Below are 22,075 nucleotides of genomic sequence, written 5' to 3'. Positions count from 1 at the left end.
TGGTGATATGCATTTGTGTATTTCATTACACTGATTTATGTTTAATAGGTAAAACCAGGTGACATTGTCATTAAACAAGGAGATGATGGGGACAACTTTTATGTAATTGACAGGTTAGTATTTGATTTTATCATTTTATAATGTTATATTCATTAAATTTAATGCATTTTACTTTTATTGTTTATTAATATGAGGTTGTAAATTGGGTATTTAAATTAAGACTTTGCAACAAACTTTAAGAGGAGGTAGAACTCATTGAAAGGGTGCTTGAGGGTGAAGCCCAGAAGTTAAGGCGTGTTCCTCAAACCACTTCCTGATGATTCAACTGATGCATCCTGTTTTTAAACACCATCCCCCACTGGAAATACTGTTGTCATGAATGGGTGAACTAGTCTGCAACAATGTTCATGTAGTGCGCAGACACCCAGGATTGTAGGTCCTAATGTGCTCCATGGAAACATTGCCAACATCATAATACCCCCTGGCCACTAGCTTGTCTCCATCAGACTGTACATCTGGGAGCCAGTGTTTCATTTGGAAATTGGTGTATTAGCACATGCCTGTTGATGTGATGGACCAGAAAATGTGATTCGTCGGGCCATGCAACTTTCTTCCATTCTTCTAATGTTAAATTTCGATGTTCCTTAGCCCATTGCAGACACAGCTGGCAGAACTCAGTAAAATTTTGCCAGTTCTTCATCAAATTGAAAAGAAGTCTGCTGGATACAGGTCTTGAGATGTCTCTGTGAAAGGAAATCAAAAGACGGCAGATAGGATAGTCATGGGAACTGAGATATCAGACTATTTCACCTAATCCATTAAAAGGGGACATTCAGATACTTACATGTTGTTAAAAATGGGCAGGTATTCTATTGTACTCGAACATCCTCTGTCAGTTATGAAAAGGCAGTTTGCTGGAAAATATGGTACTTATATATGTATTCATAATGTGCATATTGGCATTCTTGCAAGTTGTGTAATCTTCCATCACTTCAGAACTTAAAGCACATTTATGCTTGTAAAACTGCTGCTTGTCTCTGTCTAGTGCCTTTTTATTTATGGCACTGTATTCTAAAGTAAAAAAAAAATTATGTTGATTTGTTCTGCCACCACTTTAAAGACTGTCTCAATTTTTTAATTACCCAGTAGATCCGATTTTTTACTTTAAAGACAAATAAAAGTTGTCTAATATGAATGAAATATTTCCGTAAACCACGTACAGGGTGTAACAGAAAGAACTAACCAATTTGGGAGTAGCATAGCTACAATTTGTGAACAGTATAACGATGGATAGCATACTGTCAAGTAATGAATTATGTGCCTTTTCAGAATAAATTGTAGCTTGGTCAGGAGAAACCACATTTCTGATAGCAAAGGGACTTATCCTTCGCATCCACTTTGCTCTCAGTCAACAAGACCCTGTTCCCAACAAAGAATCGTTTGCCATTTGGGTCTCCAACTTCGAAAGCTCCGAAGTAGGTGAAACAATGGGAAATTGCTACTATTACACCTGAAAGGACTCTCAAAGTCTTGGACAACTATCTAGGAAGCTTAAGTCAGTGAATAAACAATGGAAGCCCCCACTTGAGTGTTGCATTCAAAAAATAAAATGAAAATTTTCGCATCTTGTATGGTTTGGATTTTATTAGCTTCACAAATCAGAGGGTTCTTTCTGTTGCTCCCTGGCTTAGAAAGTATGTATCATAATGTGGATGCTAGGATATTGATCTTGGAAGTAAATGTAAAGAAACTAGACACAGTTGGTACATAACTAAGATTGAAACAAATTAATAAACCATGTGTTCTTTTTCAAGAAGACAAATTATCAGCAGAGCTGCATTTTTTCTTGGTGAATTGCTAAAACCAAATTAACTTTTAGGGGGGAAAATTGGGTAGAATATTTGAACTTTAAATAAAGTAATAATCAACATCATCTTTTGTAGTTTCTACTTATAATTATTTTTTTTTATATATGATTTGTAATACTCAATGTTATCCTTATTATTTTGCTGGTTTTGATATAAGCAATGCTGTTATAATTTTATGTTTTAACTTACAGTGGTGTTTATCATATATATGTTGATACTGATCAAGAAAAGAATAAGTTAGTTGGAAAGTATGATAATGCTGGTAGCTTTGGGGAACTTGCCCTCATGTACAACATGCCACGTGCTGCTACAATTGAAGCTGTTACTGAGGGCTCTTTATGGGCTATGGTGAGAAAATATTTTTTATGTATGAATGATAATGTAAATTATTTTGTATTTTGATATTTATTCATTATTACTATAATATTAAGCTTAACTAACCCAAATATAAGTGAAATACTGTATAGTTTCGTAAATGTATTTTTTCCTGGAAGTAAAACATACATATTTTTAAGGATACGGTAGTTTCTAGCATTTTTTGCAGTTTAGCTGCATTTCTTTTAATTTATGTTAGTTTGGATTGACATTAAGATTTTTTAAACTGGTGTAATGAATTTTTCTTTCTTGGTTACAAATTGAATTTTCTCTGAATTTTAGGTTGAAGTTGTTTCTAGTATTTCTAGTTTAAAATTTTCTCCTTTTACAAAAGAAGTATCAGTAAAAATTGAATGATTTGGGGGGGGGGTTGGATGACTAGCATTGTCACATCTTCTAAAAGTGAATAAAAAATCTAATTTTTAAATTCATATAAGATTTAATTAGAAATATTATTTTGCATAGTTATTAAATTTGTTCATTCTTTTCCAGTTTCGTGAAATGTTCATTATTTATATTACACAGTTTTACTTCTTAAATGTCATGGTTTTGATCCTTTCTTTGAATTATACATTTCTAACTATGAATGTAATTATTTTATCCATAAAGATATAAAAACACTAAAAATGAATTTAAAAAAATTTGTTGCATTTGCCTTTAACTTCTGAGTACAAAAATAATCAGCAATTTTTTGCTGGCATGATGCAAATTGCTGAAAAATGTTATTTCTAAAAATTTTGTAAATTTCAGTTTTACAGTTTGTGTGAATAAAAACTTGATAATGGCTTACATTCAACCGTGCTGTGCTCTCTAGGATTTCACTGTCTGCGTGTTTAATTTATTCAACATTTTCATCAGCACTAGAAGAATCTTCAGTGTCAATGTTTCTTATTTTAAATTTTGTCCCAATATCTTCACCATTTGGACTTGCATGAATCAGTGTTATTACATGTTATCCATACTTCATTCTGAAAGAGTTCATATACCATTTTTCTCACCTAGGCATTTTTTAGTATAGACAAATCCTTGCTTTCATCTTCCTCTTTAGCAACCTTTGCAGACAAGCATACCAAAAACAATTCAGAAGATGGATTCTGTTATAAGTTGCCAAGACTTGTAGCACTAACTTCCATAAAAAATGGAATGTTATAATCAATGTGATTGTCATACTTGTACAGAATGCTTAAACCAAGCTGCTTCCTGCAATGACACGTCAAGCATCTGATCAAAGAGCATCAGACATGGATTAGGGATAAGAGAACAAATCCATTTTAAATTGACAGGTGGCAGCAATCAAGAGTAGAATAGCGAAATTGATATGGAAATTGTTAAGAAGTACTCGAGTGCAAGGACTAAAATGGCTGCAATTGTTTAAGAAAAGGATATGAAAAGTAAATCTGATTGCATTAAAACATGTCCATTCTGTCTTTTTTATGGATAGAAGCAGTAATATCGATTAAAATCTGTATCTAATTTTTGTTTCTTTTTTTTTAATCCAGTTTTAAAATGTATTTTTATCGTTTTGAAAACCTTGTGGTTGAGAAAAATCTGATTTTTCAGTGCCGTTAGTTGACAAGTATAAGATTCATTTCATTACAGTTCTTTATTAAATCAGAATCAAGTTTCTACATGAACTTGCATTTTAATGAGCGTCAATGTGAAACTGTCTTAATTTATGGCTGTACACTTGGATTGTATATATATTTTGATTAATTTCTTAAAACAGATGACATTAGGTTACATGCAATAAACTACTTACTGATATGGATGAAAACAATTTTTAAAAACTATGGCATCATCTGATATCATTGCTGTAGCCCACTCTGTTTTTCTATCCCTCTTCTGTATATTCTGTGGACACTTTTTCACACTCATGTTTTGTGGTGATATTTTTTTTCATCATTTTGTGGTAATTCTGTTATTCTATTTCTATCGCCTCACTAGTGGCTGCATGTTTAATACTTATGATATTTAAACTGCTGGTGTTTCCACTTGGATTTCACTGCATGTAAACAGGCTGGCTGCATGGTTGGTCTTCATGGATTTTCCCATGTCTAACTTGACTACAAGCCAATTTTTCTGAGGAAGTCCTTCATGAAGGCATCCCTTCCCTTAGGCAGATAGTCCTCATGTGCTTTGTCATATTCAAATAATCTGACTATCTATCTCCATTATTCTGTAACTATGTTCTTTTTGGTGGGCAAAACTCAGTTCTAACTGGCAAGGATATTTTTTTGTGATATATATGGCCTAGAATATTTTTTATACAATAATATATGGCCTAGTATATTTTTGTGATATCTGTAAGAACGTATATATACATAAATATTAAAATATATCAAAGAAATGAAGGCAATATATTAAAAATACACAAATCCAGGTGTAAAGTACCAGAAGAATTTTTACATAGACATCAAGAAAATAATTTTTGCTCATAGTAGATTTGGGAAATTTGTGCTTTCTTAGCGAATATCCTGGCTGGTCAGAGGGTTAATCTGCTGTTTGATAATCAGGAATTAACTATAATGAATAATAAAAGTTTTTGTTGCATGTGTTGTAATTATAATTTAATTACTTTTGACTATGAGGACTATCTGCCTAAGGGAAGGGATGCCTTCACGAAGGACTTCCTCGGAAAAACTGGCTCTTGTATTCAAGTTAGACATGGGAAAATCCATGAAGACCAACCATGCAGCCAGCCTGTTTGCATGTGGTGAAATCCAAGTGGAAACACCAGCAGTTTAAATATCAGAAGTATTAAACATGCAGCCACTAGTGAGATGATAGAAATAGAATAACAGAATTACCACAAAATGATGAAAAAATTAAGCTGTAATAATTAGATTGCATTTGACCCATGAACCCACTCTTGAGTTATGTAATTTTAACATATTAATTGTAAATGAAGATCTTCTCCTAAGTGCCATTATTTGCAATTAAAGCCATCAAGTGTGTACATTCCACAATAAATTAATATGGTCATTACTTTTAAAGCATAGCACTGTAGTTCAATTTAGTGCCAGTTGTGTATGACCGTGTACTTTAGAATTCCATAGTAGCGATTGCCGAAATTTCCAGCAGTGGTCAATATGTATGTGTAAATTTTACTTAAATTGTGCCAGTAACGTCTGTTATGTTAGGACAGACAAAGTTGCTCACCATCCTCAATGGCAGTAGGCATAGTGGAAGTAGTTTGCCTTGTCAATAGATATCATTCTCCTTTTTTCCCCCTATCCACATAATATTCATTGCTATATAGTTCTTTACTTTTTAAAATAACCATAGTGTGTTTTGTGGTGAAGCTGTAGATTTATTCACAAATTTTGTTATGTCCTTGCTTTATATCATTTGACCATGCTGAAATAAAAAAGACTTCATTTTCGCAAGCACTGTAATTCTCCTCATCGCAGGACAGCATCCATGCAAATAATGAAGATTCGATTAGTTACCTGTTTCCACTGTGTCGAATAGTAACATAAGCAGAATATTTCAGATGGCATCATTCCATGCTTCTTGAAGAGTATTCATTCTTTTGACAGTTTTTAGTAGTGTCTTTGTAATTTGAAATAGACTTAATGAACTTCCTACATGTGAATTTATGACGTCTTACTACAGAAGTATTACTGATGTTCCCGTATTTTTACTCATATTCGTAAAACTAAGTCAATCAGAATCAGAAATTTGATAATACTTTTATCTGCAAAAAGTGAAGTGGTTGCTTTTTGTTATGTACCTAAAAATTACCATCTTGTCTTTTGCCATTGTAATTATTTTGGGAAAATGTCTGTTTATGGATTTGGTACTATTTTCATTCATTTTTTAATAATTGTTTGAAAGACTGATAAACCATAAGAAATTAATTATGTTTCGAATTATTGAATGAGAAAGAAAATGAGCAAAGTATACACTTTGTATTGCATTGTGTTTAATGGTCTTAGTAGCTTGAAGTGTAACAACTGATTGTACTTTGGGATATTGTGAAAAGCTGTACGATGACCTGCTGTATAAATGAAAGGACCAAATTTGAAAAGCTGTGGCAAAATACAAATATGGTTCAAAAATATGTGAAGGAAGTCATTGGTAAAATTACTTTAAGATATCAAATATAATTGGGGTTATATATCTTTCTCCTCTTAATGTCGTTTTCTTTTGTAGTTTATTACTCATCAGGTTTTATATTTTTTATGCATGGGCATGAAAAATATCAAAACCAAGCATTTTCCTTTTAGCTTCTGAAAAATTTTAAACTATATTGTTGCTTCTGTACAGGTTCATAATAGATTAAATGCATACAGAACCAGTGATAGCTTGATAAAATTTATTTTAGCAAAAGAAAATGGTTCTGAAAATTTCCACAAAAATACTCGTACAGCTTTTCACAATATCCCAAAGTACAATCAGTTGTTACACTTCAAGCTACTAAGACCATTAAACACAATGCAATACAAAGCGTATCTGAAAAGCGAAGCTAACAGAAATATGTCACTGCTCCAAATTCATGTTGAATTAAACAGCAACTACTGAGAAACTGATGCTGTCCCTAATCTTATATAGTTTACTCTCGGCCACAGATAAATCTGTGGTACCATTCACTTTTTGAAACTACTAGAAGGCATATGAGATGCAGATACATTTACATGTAGAATCAATTACAGTTATACAGGAACGTAACCCAAATGGTCGCAAAGTTCAGGGTCCATTTCTCGCCAAATTTGGCGATAAAAAGTAGTTGCCATTGTCAGTTTGGTGATATCTTGCCAATTTAGCAAGATAGCCATTTACTTAATGTTAAACAATAGACTTGCCCTTGTATTATTATTTTTCTGGCAGATCATCTCATTGTTCAATTATTTCATGTTAATGTTATACAAAAGATACTGGAATTATTTACATATGTACAAAATTCATAACAATATTTTCTGTTTAGTTGTTATATAAGTGATGCAAATCAATATATTTAATTGATCTTTTATTTTATGCATATTAGATAATTAAAATCAATTTCATATCTGAATCACTGTTCCCTTATAAACAATCAATGTCATGTTGTAATTAATGCTTATTATCAAGTTTAATATTGTTTTTGAAGTATAAGTGTCCAAAATAAATTAGCTATGGTCATTCACTCATTTTTATATTTTATAGAACCGCCAAACATTTAGAAGAATTGTTTTAAAGAGTGCTTTCAAAAAGAGGAAAGAATATGAAAATCTATTAAATGGAGTTCCTATGCTACAAACTTTAGAGGTTGTGGATATTTCATATGAGTTTCGTAGTTTGTGTAGTAATTATATTTATTTCTACATTCCTGTGCAAAATTAAGAGAATTTTCAAATTATATTTATTTTAATGAAAAGTATTGAAGCAAAGGTACTAATTGTGCAGATGTTCAGAGTCCAATACGTAAACATACATGTGCATATCTCTGGAACTATGATTGTTGAGTGGGTATAAGCATATGAAGGGTTATTAGGGATGTGTGTGCTCTTTCACGACATTTGCCATGTTTCCCTCAAGAGTTGGGTAAATTTTATAAGGTATCAGGTAAAATGAGTAGCCACAACGATATGGATAACTGAATGAGGTGGAGAATTGTTGGTATATTGGAAGCAGGCTAGTCACAAGCACAGATGACCACAGAGCCCAATGCAAATGTTGTCTGCACCTTATGGAAAGTTTCAGGATACTGGATCCATATTGAGAAGACCTGAAAGCTATATTGCCTGAAAGCTTCATGAGATAGGGCTGCATTCCAGAACACCCACTGCAGCACACAAGAGAATGTGTTTAGCACAATACAAACAACATGGACCTTGTACCAGACTTCAGTAGAAGGCTGTTCTTTTTACAGATGTGTCGAGATTCTGCCAGGACACAGATTCTCAATGTATATGTGTTTAAAGAGGGGCTGAAACATGATACCATACTTCCATCTTCAGGGGAAAAGATTATTACAGTGGTGGAGGTGTAATGGTTTGCACAGGCAACAGTTAGACAGTTAGACAGTTGCACAACCCTACATGTTTTTAATGAAGGCTCCCAGACTGCTATGAGGTATAGAAAGTAAAAGGGCACAGTTGGTCCTGGGTTTCTGTTGATGGACGAACACACAGTGCTCAGCTCATCTACAAATACCTGAAAAGTGAGAATATTCACTGCATGATTGGCCTACCAGACCTCTTGTCCTTAACCCTATAGTGCATGTCTGTGGCACTTTTATTTTACCATCCTTCTTCGAGAACCATTCTAGAGTTGAAAGCAACCTTGCTGCAGGAGTGTGATTGACTGTTGCAGAAGTCCTTAACTGCTTCCTGTCCAGTATGCCATCACACTCTATCTGGATGTCAGAAGAGACCATTACCCCGTATTAAACTCATTTTCAGTTCCATATCACAGAGGATTTTGGACATTCCTCTGCTAGGAGCTTTACTGATAATCATGTGTACATAAAATGTCTTTTGAATGGTATGGTAGATCACTTTGATATAAATGTATATTCATACCAAATTTCATCAAAATATGGCCATTATTTTTTTTAGAATTTCAACATAATTTGTAAATTCTGTTAATTTTGCATACATTAACTTGTCATCTAACAATAGAATAATTAGGAATTCAGTACTTCATATGCCTTTATGATGAATAGAAGTAAATTACTGACGTGGGATTTATATATCATGTTGCATATCTTTGGTGTCTTAAAATAATTTGCATGAATTTAGCTGTAAATTATGCTTTTTAGAAAAGTAAATACAATTTTATTTTCACTTGATTATTTCTTTCTCCTTTATTTCTTTATTAACTTTTTATATTAATTTGTATTACGTAGTACTGATTTTTTAAAAAATAAAAGTGTAGTGTGCTTTCATGTACATGCCTTTTTCTCCTTCTGATTCTAAAGAATGGTGCTGTTGTAAAGATTGCTTGTGAGCAAACGTAAAAAGGCTGTTTGCTGTTATGTTACATTAATTGCAATTGTGCACCTGTTTTTGCTATATTTCTATGATATTTATAATACAGTATAAAGTCCAGAATCTGGACCACCAAAATAAATATATATATAAATAAAATTAAAATACCAAAAATTTCCTCTTCCCTCTTACAAATGAAGCAAGATTGTCTTGAATCTGACTTTTCTCCCCATTTGCTCCCCAGTTTTGAGGGGGTTAGCTTTTTTCTATCTGATTTTAAACAATAAAACAAGCCCCAGTATTGCCATGTCTGCATGTCATTTTACAAGCTTTAAACTGGTGATCTAAAATCTGGAAATTTCTTAAATCTCCAAAATACCTACAACTCTGGATCTTGAACTTTGTACTGTACTGGTATTGAAATCATTTAAAGACTGTTTTATATAGTGCCACCGAACTAAATTAAAAATGTATTCTTTGTAATTGATTTTATGAAATTCTTTTAATGTAACTTTTTATCTTTTGGGTTTATTTTCTTTAGAATTATGAGCGAATGAATTTGTGTGATGCTCTTATGCCAAAATCTTATTCTGATGGAGAACTAATAATTAAACAGGTAATAAAATTAAAGAAGTTTTAAATGTTCTTAAAACTTTTTGGCTCATTCATACTCGAGTTCTTCATCATTGAGAACCAGAATACTTGTTAGATTGAATACAGGATACATTTAGATTGCACATACTTAAATTGCAATGAGATGATGATTTGTATGTTCATCTTTGTATCTGAGCAAATTAATGGCCTTATTCCATTTGTTCATTTATAACACAGTGCAGCTGAAAAGGTTATGCATGAAACTGTAGAATTTTTATTAGTTTGTTGTTGAAAACTTCAGTTTTCAAAAATTTTTTCTAGAGTAATCTTTATATGATCATTTCCTGTATGTTATTCAATTTACGTTTTGTAGAATACATTATTGAAGATTAATAGGAGAATGTTTGAAAAATAACTTTTAATTTTGATGGAGTAATATTCTCAACATTTTATTGCTCGTTTAATGTACTTAAAACCCTTTTTTTGGGTTAGTTGGCTATGTGACTAAGATTGATCTCAACAACATAAATACAAATGTATACTGCATTATGGAGTTGTGAAAATTTTGGGGGCGAAATTAAATCGTTCATATGTGGAAAAATTCCTTTTATGAAACATATGTAATGCACAAACTTTGGCTGCTGAAATCTTTCTAAAATTTTCAGCATTATAAAAGTTGGCATGTTAACGGACCACATCTTGGATGCAAAATATCTAACTTTTCAATTTTAAATCAAATTGTATGGGTAGTCTGAGTGAAAGGGCCTTGCCAGCCAGTGCCAGCTGTATTTTGGTTGTGGTGCTGAGTACTGACACCTGGCTATCTTGATTTCCTTCAAGCTAAGTGATTGTCTGTAAACTTACTCATATTTGTTGTTCTGTATGAAAGCATTTGCTCTGCTGCTTTTAATAATTTTTTAAATCAAAGGACAATTTTAACCAGTTTTAATTTGTAATATATGTAAATGGTAAACAAAAATCCAACAGAATTGGAAGCCTTATGTCCCATGTTTAGGGCACCAGAATTTTTTAATTAAAATGTGTTACTGACGTATGCAGACATAATAAACTGTTTGTTTGATTGGCAAGAATTCTTAGCAAAACCTAGAGAACCCATCTTGGCTGTTGTGAACTTATCAAGAATAAAAAACTTCAAGTTTTATGGGAAGAGATTTCTATTCTTGTTTCAGATGAGCAAATATTATATAAAGGGGGGGAATTCATAAAATGTATTGGTTTTTAAGAAAAGTTTTTAAAAAGGATGGTAGACCTAGTCATTCAAAAAGAGTTGCCTCGTTTAAGCGTAGGCTGAGAAAATTTTTCGATATGTTATTTTGTTAACACAAGACCTTTAAGTTTGTGTTAAGATAAAAGTATCTGCAGCAAAAACAGGTAACTAGTCAAAGAACATTAAGTAAAATAGAGCAATCAAACAGAAAACTGAAAATTCTTGAGATGAAGTTGCTAATGGCTAAGTCAAAAAAACAAAATTCATTTGTAAGGAAGTAGGACCACAGCATGTGCAGATTCATAGCCTCCACTTCTGAACAAACCACACATTCTTCTTCATCCCCAAATACTTCAGGCAATGAAGAACCATTGAAATTTATTTCTGAGGGGGGTAAGTGTATTAGAGTACAAAAATGTCTTAACTACTTTAACAGAACTGGTGTTTCAGGTAGGTCAGCTGCTATTATTATCAGGGCTGCTTTTAAAGAGTATGAGAATTTTGAAAAAAAAAAGGGGGGATACATCACATCACGATTATTACAAGTTTTGCTCTTCCTGACCAGATGTCATTCCCTCAAAACTGCTGAGCATGTGACATCACTTGACTAATAAACTGCTCCAATGCCCCCCAACTTTTTATTCCCCTAAATCTGCACGGATCAATTATAAAAGAACTGCATTTTTTTATGTATTGATCATGATTGTTAGGAAAGTTGCATTCCTCCTTTCCATTTGGGCTGAGCAAAAAAAAAGAAAAAAGTAAAAAACAGAAAAGCAGCCTTATTTTGGCATAGATTTTGAAATAAATTTCAACAGTAATTGGACTTAGATCTCTTGTGTTTCAGAAGTGGCAAAGAAAATTTCAGCATTCAAAAGATTGAAACGATTTTATATGGAAAGAATGAGCCGAGCAAAGTAAAAACAAATATAACATGAACAGGATTTCTTTCAACCTTTTCACATTAACAAAAATTTTTCTTCTTTAGTAAATGATATTAACTTTCTCAAAACTTTCAAATTTCTAATAGCTTAGCTTTTTCACGTTTCATTATTTTCTGCAAGAGATCACATTACATTTTTTTATGCTTTGCTCCAATCATTTTATTAATATAAAATCGTTTTGCTCTTCCGACTGCTGAAATATTTTATCCTGATTCTGAAATATACAGATCGAGACTACCAACTGCTGAACACTGGTAGTCTGATCTGATGTTTGAATCCTGATCGATTGGCCGGCTGCATGGGCACTTTCTTGACTTTCCCCATGTCTAATGTCTTTATGAGCTAGTTTCCTGTAGAATTCTCCCCCATCTCTCCCAAGGCATCTCTTCCCTTAAGCAAATAGCCCTCAAGTGCTTTGTCATAATCAAATAAACCAATCCAAAATATAGAGACCTGTGCTTGATTGCTCTTGAAATTGACTTAATTCTAAAATCCAAAGTTTCTTGAACATTAAAGTAAAAAAATATGGTACTTGTTCATAAACCTTCTTATTGGGTACCCTGGAAACAGCTGTTTTGTCAGGTAAATATGGACAGATTCTACTAAAACATTGTCACTTTATTCTTCCCTTTATGTACACGTTGTCAACTAAATGTATTTTAGGCTAAAATATCTTGTCAGCTGAATGTCCTGTTGGTTAAATGCCTGTGTCTGTTAGATGACCTGTTGGTTGTATGGCACTGTCCCTATCGGCTAAATGTCCATGTTGGTTAAATGTCATGTCAACTACATATCATAGACCTGTATTGGACACCTTTTGCACTTATCATTAATTGTTTAAATTCTGCCATTTCTTCTTTCTCATTGAGAACAGTAGTACTCACTTTAAAAATAAAAACAGATTAAAATATTTGCGTCGAAATCAATTCATAATTTTGAGGATGTTCAGATTCTGCATTTTTATTTTCATTAAATTTTTTAAGAGATTTTCCAGTTATAAGTAATTGATCTGTTGAAAACTATAGAAATTTGTTGATCATAGGTTCAACCATTGCTGGGAATTTAAAATGAGAATTAAAAAAAAAAAAATTGAAGAGGCTTTTTAGAAATTCCTGATTAAATCAGTGATTTAAGAGACAAGTAATGACAGTGTCAAACTTTGTAAAGCTGTTTAAATTGATGAAAAGAAACTGCTCCATGCATAAGTTAGGGAGAAAAAATTGGGGATGGGCATTTCACTGTATTATATGTAATTACATTGTTTTAAGAATTACAAACTTCCAGCTTTATGTTCGTACGTGATTAATGTCTGTCTTGGCAATGATGATTTTTTCAGACTTTAATTGAAGGTTTTTTTCTTTGTACACTTGTACTTCACAAGTGAACAATCGAGGAAATGTGCTGTTTAATATTAACTGTGAATGCACTTTTTAATGGTTTAAATCCGGCATAACCTGTACATTGATTGTGGCTGTTGGGTAATATTTTTGTGCAAATTATATTGTTGCAACCATTTACATATTATATTTTCTTGCTGCTTATTCCCAGCAATCTTGCAGCATAGGCCTCCTCCATGGCTCTTGTATGTGTCCATGCTAGAACAAGTTTTTTTTGCCTGTGTAAGAAAAGGTATGATTTATGAAAATTGTTCAGTGATGTCAAACACACTGCAGAAGCACAATCATGGTTTCATTATATATGCAGCATAGTCCCTTTTCTCCAGCTTCATCATCAGTTAGCCCAAGAAGCTTAAATGCATTAAATTCCACAAATTTTTTATATGTACTAAATCCACAAAAGCCCTTTCTCAGCCTGTATTTTCAGAACTAGTAGTCATACATACATACTTCCAGTTATATAAATGTTTTAAATTGTGCAAATTTTCACATTTCGACATTTTTTTAATTTTAAAACATCAATTTTATAAAAATTGTAAAATCTTTTTATATGTTACTCCAGCTCATATATTTAAATTAATGAAATTTTAATACTCATTATGAAACTAGAATGCAAAGACTTTCAGTTCCACCTGATGAAAACTGACCCAGATATTACGAACCCATTCCTTCTAAAACTACTTCCAAAATTTTCCATTAATTGAATTTCGTAACATCTGTCTGTCAGATGCATCTTTTTCAGGAAACACTTCTGCATCAAATGTCTGTATTAAAAAAAAAAAAAAAAAAAAAAAAAAAAAAAACAGATTATTGTAGTAGCTTCTAATTTTAATAAGTATTACTTTTAAGTTGCTGAAACCTTTTGACATATTGTATCTTATTTGGCTATTGATTTTTGATATGCTGGTTTAGTTATTTGCCTGAAAAATTACACTTAACATTTATAAATAATGTTCTGTATACATAAGTAGAGAGAGAGAGAGAAAAAAAAAAAGAATGTGGCTTTGTTTCTATATTATACTTAATGCTGTATCTTTACAGATATCTTTTCTAATAATGTATGAATTTCTGTAGGGTGATGAAGCTGATGGCATGTATTTCATTGAGGATGGAAGTGTAAAGATTACTATGATTAAAGAAGTATGTTAACATTTTAGTGTTTATTTGTATACTTATATCCATTTACTAAAAGGAAATTATTCTTTGGGGTTGTGATTTTCAACATAAAGAAATTTTGTTTCCATATATTTAAAATAAAATGTATGAAAGAAAATGCTTTACTATGTGTACAGAATGCTATTTTTATGCTTTTCCATTTCTAAACAATCAATTTTATAATTAATATTTCAGTTTTAATTGGCATAAATTTGAAGATCATTGGTCTGTGTTTAATAATGTGTAGTTACCTTTTGTAACTTAGTATAAGTAACTTATTCCTCCTTAATTATTTCTATCTCTCTTTTAATTTCTGTGCTGCAAAATGTCTACCTCATATCTGTGTACACTACTTTTTTGTGTCTTGGATAATTGCCCAATTTTTGCAAAAACTGCTGAAAGTTGTGCATCAGTTCATAGCATAAGATGGCTTGATTCTGCTTTGAAGTTTTCTTTCAAAAAGGCCTAGAATAGTTTGTTTTTGATAGTTTTATGCAGTTATTGCCTTCATGTACTCTGATTCAAGTTACTTGTTTGTGTGAATTTATTGATGAGATGTATTAAAACGATTGGTACATGGTTTTATAAGTTCAGTTTTGAGTTTAAAATCTTTTAAGTATAGTAATATACTAAATAACGGCAAAAGTTAAAACTTATTTTGTACTGATATTTGCTCCTCCTGAATCTCTGAGGTAGAAGTACAGAATGTTTCAAAACGAATATACGTATTACAAAGTGTTATTTTGTCTTAATTATAGATCACTGCGCCTTGGCTGGGCTATTGGCGAAACAAATACATAATCTAGCTTATATTAATAATCACTAGATGTCAGTTGTCTTCTGTTTTGCATGGCAACCGTCACATGTTTAAAATGGCTAATCCGCAGCAGAAATCATTTTGTGTTCTCGAGTTTGCGAAGTGCAATTCTGTAATTAAAGTGCAATGGCCTTTCAAGTTGAGGTACCAAAGTGATCCTCCGAATGGGTGGAACATTCACAGATAGCATTGAAAGTTTGTAAATACAGGATGTGTATGTAATTGAAAGAGTCCTGGCCACCTTCATGTTCCCGATGAAAATGTTGCACGAATTCAAACTGCTTTCCAACATAGTTTTTCAAAATCAACTTGGTGTGCCAGTTGGGAGTTACAACTGCCTACAACAACAATTTGCCGTGTTTTGAGATGCCGGTTTTTTGTGAATCCATACAAGTTACATTTGTTACAGGCTCTGCGTCCAAATGCATGACAAATGCAAACGTGTGGCATTTTGTAATGAGATTATTGATGCTATTGACAATGATAACACTTTCGCACAATGCCTCGTGTTCAGTGATGAAGCTACTTTTCATGTTAGTGGTCATGTAAACAAACACAATGTTCGAATTTGGGGCTTATATAACCCAGATGCAGCCATTGAACATGTACAAAATTCGCACAAAATCAATGGTGCGATATCCCGATCATATGTTTAGGGCCCATTCTTCTTTGATGGAAACACGGTTAACGGTCAGCAGTATCTCGCTATGTTACAAAGCTGGTTGTTTTCGAGGTTGCACGAAGACAACTTCGTTTTTCATTAGGACACTCCCCCCCCCCAGCCCCGTCACTGGTGTCACCAAGCACGCGATTATCTGAATGAAACAGTACTGAACCGTTGGATTGATGATCAAGGAGCTGACGACTTGGTCACCGTATATGACACCTTGTGACATCTTCCTGTGGGGTTTCATTAACCCTCTGAGCATTACTGGTTTAGCCCTAAAATTTCAAAGTTCCTCAAAATGTCATGAATAAATGTTATTTTCTTGATTTTAATTTCAAAATGACTCTTTCATTTGTACCTTGATTCCTTTTCTTCCAATGTACAACCAAACTGAAATCAGATACATTAAAAGCTAGCAGAAATTTCCATGTATAATGAATGTGGAAGGCAACCTTCTGTACGGAATTTTCCGGCCATAACGCTGAGAGGGTTAAAGACAACATTTATGTACCACCACTTTCACAGAACCTAGAATAGGTGAAGAACCGGATCCGTACTGTCATGAGTGACGACGTGGACATGCTTGCCCAAGTATGAGAGGAATTTGAGTACCGATGTGATATTGTTCGTGTCGCTGATGGAGGACATATTGAACATCTGTAATCTGAACTTGAGAGTTCTGTACGTATGTGTGTAAAGTTTCATATTCGTATGTCATACAGTTTAATAAATATATATGCATTCAAAATGCATATATTCTTTTTGAAACATGCTTTTTGTTCCCAATTATATGGGGGGTGAATTAACTGCATCCTGTTTTATTGCAGAACAATGGGAAAAACTTCCGTGTGAAATGAAACTGTTTACAGAAGAGAAAAATGTGAGCTTACAGCAGATCATGTCATAGTATTTGGAAGTTGTATTTTATCCATATCTATGCATAGTTTAATTGTACATAATCCAAAGTGCATAAGCATTGTTAAGTCATGTGATAAAAGTAAATTATTGAATCATAAAAATAAATCAAGAGCTCAGCCATAAATTAACCTTGTTTCATGTTTACTGTTGAAATGGAAGGCTAATATAACCAACACAAACAGCATCTGCACTTGTAAAGTGTGGAAGAAATTTAGAGAGGGACAGGAAGAAGCAGATAGGGAAAGAGTGTACTCTGTGTGCTCAAAAGAGAACTTTGTTTACTGATTTGATTTACTTAATAAAACTTTTTCTTTACATTCAATTGCATGAAAATGCAATTAAATTTTTTCAATCAATTATAAGATCTATTATCTTTTTTCTTTTTTTTTAAGTGTTCCAGGATTGAGTTAATTGTGGATGTGATCCATGGTATTACCTTAATAAATTGCTGTTTAATTGTAGTAAGTGTCACCTGTGCTGAGAGTCTCGCTCATATTCATACAAGAAATTGAAAGGTGAAGCTACTATTAATTGTGGCTCTAAGACAAAAGCAAAATGCATATTAGGAGGGGGGGAAACTGTTGTATGCCATCCGAGGATTTATTTGTACATTGGTATAGGTATCATACTTATGTCATAGGTGTCATATCACATTCACATGAAATAAAGTTTTCGAGATTAATGTCTGTCAAGGAAGTGGACAAGCTCAAACATGCTGATTTTGCCTAAACTCAGCGTAATTACAGATCTTAAAGTTAATCTATTAGCAGAGATACAATGTCCATCTTGCAGTAAAAAACAAAAAAAAAAAATCTGATTTAATTTCATTATTATCTGTAATCCTTGAGATTGTGCTTGGTAATGTGTAGTGCTATAAACATCAAGTACTACGTTTTAATCCAGCTGGTAACAGTACTTATTTCTCTTTAAGATTAATTCTTTTAATATTATTTTATTTTGAAATAACATGTATTTGTGAACGGACTTTTTTTATGGAGTAACGTGGGAAAATGAAATAATGATAAATTGAGTCATTTGTAGTCTTTCCAAGACTATGTATGTAATGCAAAAATTTTCCGATTATGCTAATTACATAGTTTTATCAAGCATGTCTGCCTCCAAATTTAGCATAAGATTTTTTGTTGTTCTTGTTGTCACCTTGTGATCATTTGCCTCCTTCAAATTTGATTCCCTTTCTATTTCAATCTTTAAGCATTTCAGCTTCGTAATTTATTTATTATTATTATATTCTGCTTATTCTTGATTTTTGCCTTGGAGTGTGCAGCTGATAAAGACTTATGTAAGTCTCAGAAAAACCCAAGATACATACATTATGTATATTTTCTAATTAAAAAAACTGGAAAAATGCATGAGTGATCTAAAATTCTGGAATATACATTAGGGAGGTGTTTGTTAAGATTAAGCCATCAATTTAAGAGTCATATATTATGTTCAGCAGTATTTTCCAAACAGTGCAACTATATTTTTAATCTATGACAAATAAATAATTGTAATTCTTGAGTTGTGTAGACAATACTAAGGCAGCTTGTCACAAGGAATTTTGTAGATAAGTTTCAAGGATATTTTTTTCAATTGTATCAAAGAAAGCATGCTTGTGTTATGGGTTCAGGGGCAGACAAACCCTTGAACACTGAAATGATTGCTAAAGTGTGCATACCTCTTGATATTTTAAAGGAAAGTTGTTAAAAAATTTTAATTATTTAAACTGTCATTTACTTAGCAAAACAAACATTGTTTTTGATGTTTTGAAAAATTTTATTAATATTGAGTAAGTTTATAGAAAAGTTAGAAAAACTAAATATTTTTTCTTTCATTTTTTAATCACAGGCATTTTCAAGTCGTTTTCTTCTTTATTCCCTTGAAACTACTTTTGTGAACAAATTTCCTTTCAAAATAAAATAGAATTATTAATACTGGTAAAAGTGGTGCTGCCTGCAGGGAGTTTCAAAGTGAGAAATTTTCTTTAAGTTAAAAACAGCAGTATCACGAATTACGGCTTATAGAGAAGAACTTAATTATATAAATATTTCATCAAACATTTGTTTTCTCTCTCTCTCTCTTTTTTTTTTTTTTTTTTTTTTTTTTTTTTAATTTTTTTATGGAAAGTATGCTTTGGGCATATTTAGATTAATTATGCAGAGTTTGAACAAATACGTTAAGTTTTGCAATTACCCATCTTCTAAAGCATAGCCAATCATGGAAAGGTAATGTCATGCAGACTTTTTTTTAATGCAGATCTGTTGTGTTTTCTGTGTGAATTTAAATTTACATTTTTAATCTTTGTGCTTATTTGACTTATTTCCAGAGAAAAGAGGCCATTCCCACAGAAGTGTAGTTTCATTTTTTGCATGATGTGAAAGACATAAAAATTTTGATGTTTTCATATTAAAAGGGACAAAATCCTTATGCAACAACTAAATCTTTTAGTGTGCGAAATATCACTGATTAGTATACCAATATCACATCTACAGATGTCTTTAGAACTAGCCTAATGTTGAGCATTATGGTGAAAGCATTGTTTCCACTTATCTGGAAATTCAGGGGAACTAAAAGCTTTTTCAAAAACTCGGGCAAATGAAAATTAATCTTTTCAAATAATTGAATGTTTGTATTTTCAATAGTAATTTTAAACAAAAATTGCCCTTAAAAAAAAAGAGCAAAGTCATTGTAATGTCTGTCTCTTATAAGAATCATTTTATGCATATGTTATTTGCCCACCAGCGGCCGAGCGGTAAAGTCACTGAACACCGGTAGTTCAGTCCGAGGTTCAAATCCTGTGAACGGGCTGGCTGCATGAACATTTTTGTGGTTTTCCCCATGTGTAACGTGTATACGAGCCAGTTTCCCTTAGAAAGTCCTCCATGAAGGCATCTCTCCCTCCCTTAAGGCAGATAGCCCTCGAGTGCTTTGCCGTAATATAATAAAAACCAAAAAAAAACATGTTATTTATAATTTTATTGATCCACAGTTGTTCACACTCTTTAGAAACTTATCTGTTCTGTCTTCCCTATTTACAAATTACAGTTATCCTAGTAGTATAATGTAGAAGTAACCACATTGTATGGTTGTATGTTTAGTAATAAAACTATTTCTTTGGGTATTAATTCTTAGCTTCAGAGTTTTACTTTTAAGCATAGTAGAATGTTTTTTTGAATGATGTACTGTTATAAATTTCTTTTCAGAATAAATAGTCTAGATCTTGTAATACTTATTTTTAGAAGCCTGACCATTTTTTCTTTAAAGATTTAGTTGTGGGTTTTCTGCTTATAGTACTTTCATTTTCTTCACAATAACAAGCAAGGTGAATTGGATTTCGTTCATATTTTTCACCAAATACATCATAATGGTATAGTTATTTGTGTTTAATCGGGAAATTTATTCAGCTTTGTCATGGAAAAATCAAGAAAAGTCATGAAAATTAGAAGTTGAATTTATTTGAGAATGCTGGAATAATTACTTTCAGTTTAAAAAAAAATGGAATGTTTAGAAAGAAGAAAAAGTATACCTATATTCAGCATTCGTGATAAACAGCTATTCTGCTCATAAAATCTGTGGAACAGGAAATTGAATTGCAAGCTAACCTGTATGTAATAATATCATTTACACATCTTATTTAAAAGTATTAATGTTATTTATGAAGTAATTATTCTTTGTGATAGAAAAGATACCAGTTGTGTGCTTTGTCATAATATAATAAATATATATTATATAATTATAAAATATAATTATATAATTTAATAAATCTAAACTTTTCATGATAAAGACACGGCTTTTTTATGTAAGGATTCAAAAATTTTTATGGGCTTTTATTATTTTCTTTTTATTACAGACTGATGATAATAAAGAAGTTGAAATGGAAGTGACAACTTTAACAAAAGGTCAATATTTTGGAGGTAAGGATATAAATTTTTTATGGGTTTACATTACCAACAATCCAAAAATTACAGTCAACAGTAGTAATTTTTTGCAAGGCTTGTTTGTTAAAAATGAACATTTATTGAAAGGACGTCACAGAGCATTGCTTGAAATTTTGGTTTTCCTTTTTTGCACCATTTTATTGCCATTGGTTTTCAAATGCATCTTTGAAGAATAAATACTCGTGCATATTGAGAGGTCTGTTGTAAATAGAGCAAACAGAAAGTAGTATATCTAAAGGGAAACAGCAAAAGATGTGACAAACTCTATCTTTTTAAATATTTAAAAATCACTCGTTGAAAGGGTGAAAGTTAGTTTCTTGCAAAAGGAGCAATTCTAAAAATTCAATATTTAAGTTATGAGTAATAAAAGATATTGCCTTTCTTACATTTTTAACTAACTAAAGGTAAAAATTAAAATGTCTTCCAATCTCAGTAGCCACATTTGTAGTGTTCATAATCCTCATGTGGTTAATGGTGACTGTAGTGGAGAGCAAGCTGTACAAAAAAGCATCTTTGCTTCTATTTAATATAACTTCTTATTGATATCTTAATTTAAAATTTATTTTTTAATTACAGAAGCCTGTTAAAAAATGAATGTGTATGACTTGTAAGAAATGTATAATGTATCATATTTTTTAAACTGTTGTTGAGCTATAACTATAATTTTTATATATGTCTGTTTTAAATATCTAAGATTGTTGTTGTTATTTTAGAATTAGCACTGGTTACTCAAAAACCTCGTGCAGCATCAGCCTATGCAGTTGGGAATGTAAAGTTGGCTTGTGAGTGTTTTTAATTGTTTCATTGTATGTGTGTATGTAAATTCAAATAGAATTTTTTTTATTTATGATTACTTTCTAAGAAATGAAGAATAAAAATTATTGTAAATTGAAAGTATTCAAATTAAAGTTAATTCTTAAGAAAATTTTGGATAAAACTAATAAAAACATGTAATAGACTTTGAAAAAGTTTTAAATTATAATGTAAGTCATCGAAAACTCTTAAATGTAAAAATATAATTCACAATAAAATTAGATGAGAGATAATTATTGTTGGTCTTGTGGAAAGAGGCTGACTTTTCAAAGGGAATTAATCTTGTTCCATAATATCTGCAATAATTGAAGAATGATCATGTTTCATCCTTTGAAGCTGTACATTTTTTGCTTCAAAAACATCTGACAAAAATTGTATGTCAAAAGGACCAAAGTAAGCAAATTTCATGATGAAATGTGTGCGCAAGCGGTATGCAGAAATGGTCTTCTG

At 31.8% G+C, this 22,075-nt stretch overlaps 1 protein-coding gene across 1 annotated transcript in view; it reads left to right on the top strand.

The window, feature by feature from the left end:
- Pka-R2 (cAMP-dependent protein kinase type II regulatory subunit) overlaps window positions 1-22,075 on the top strand; it is an 85,528-nt gene that overhangs the window by 53,777 nt on the left and 9,676 nt on the right. The window contains exons 6-12 of the mRNA XM_085807485.1: window positions 49-113; window positions 2,060-2,216; window positions 7,389-7,490; window positions 9,696-9,770; window positions 14,392-14,457; window positions 20,725-20,788; window positions 21,526-21,594. Coding sequence (XP_085663611.1) covers window positions 49-113; window positions 2,060-2,216; window positions 7,389-7,490; window positions 9,696-9,770; window positions 14,392-14,457; window positions 20,725-20,788; window positions 21,526-21,594 — 598 coding nt within the window. The remainder of the gene's footprint in view (window positions 1-48; window positions 114-2,059; window positions 2,217-7,388; window positions 7,491-9,695; window positions 9,771-14,391; window positions 14,458-20,724; window positions 20,789-21,525; window positions 21,595-22,075) is intronic.

The sequence above is a fragment of the Stegodyphus dumicola genome, chromosome X1, assembly GCF_044657685.1.
Source record: "Stegodyphus dumicola isolate Sdum_Otavi_A_Nest chromosome X1, ASM4465768v1".
NCBI lineage: Eukaryota > Metazoa > Arthropoda > Arachnida > Araneae > Eresidae > Stegodyphus > Stegodyphus dumicola.
This window is presented reverse-complemented; position numbering and strand designations above follow the sequence as displayed.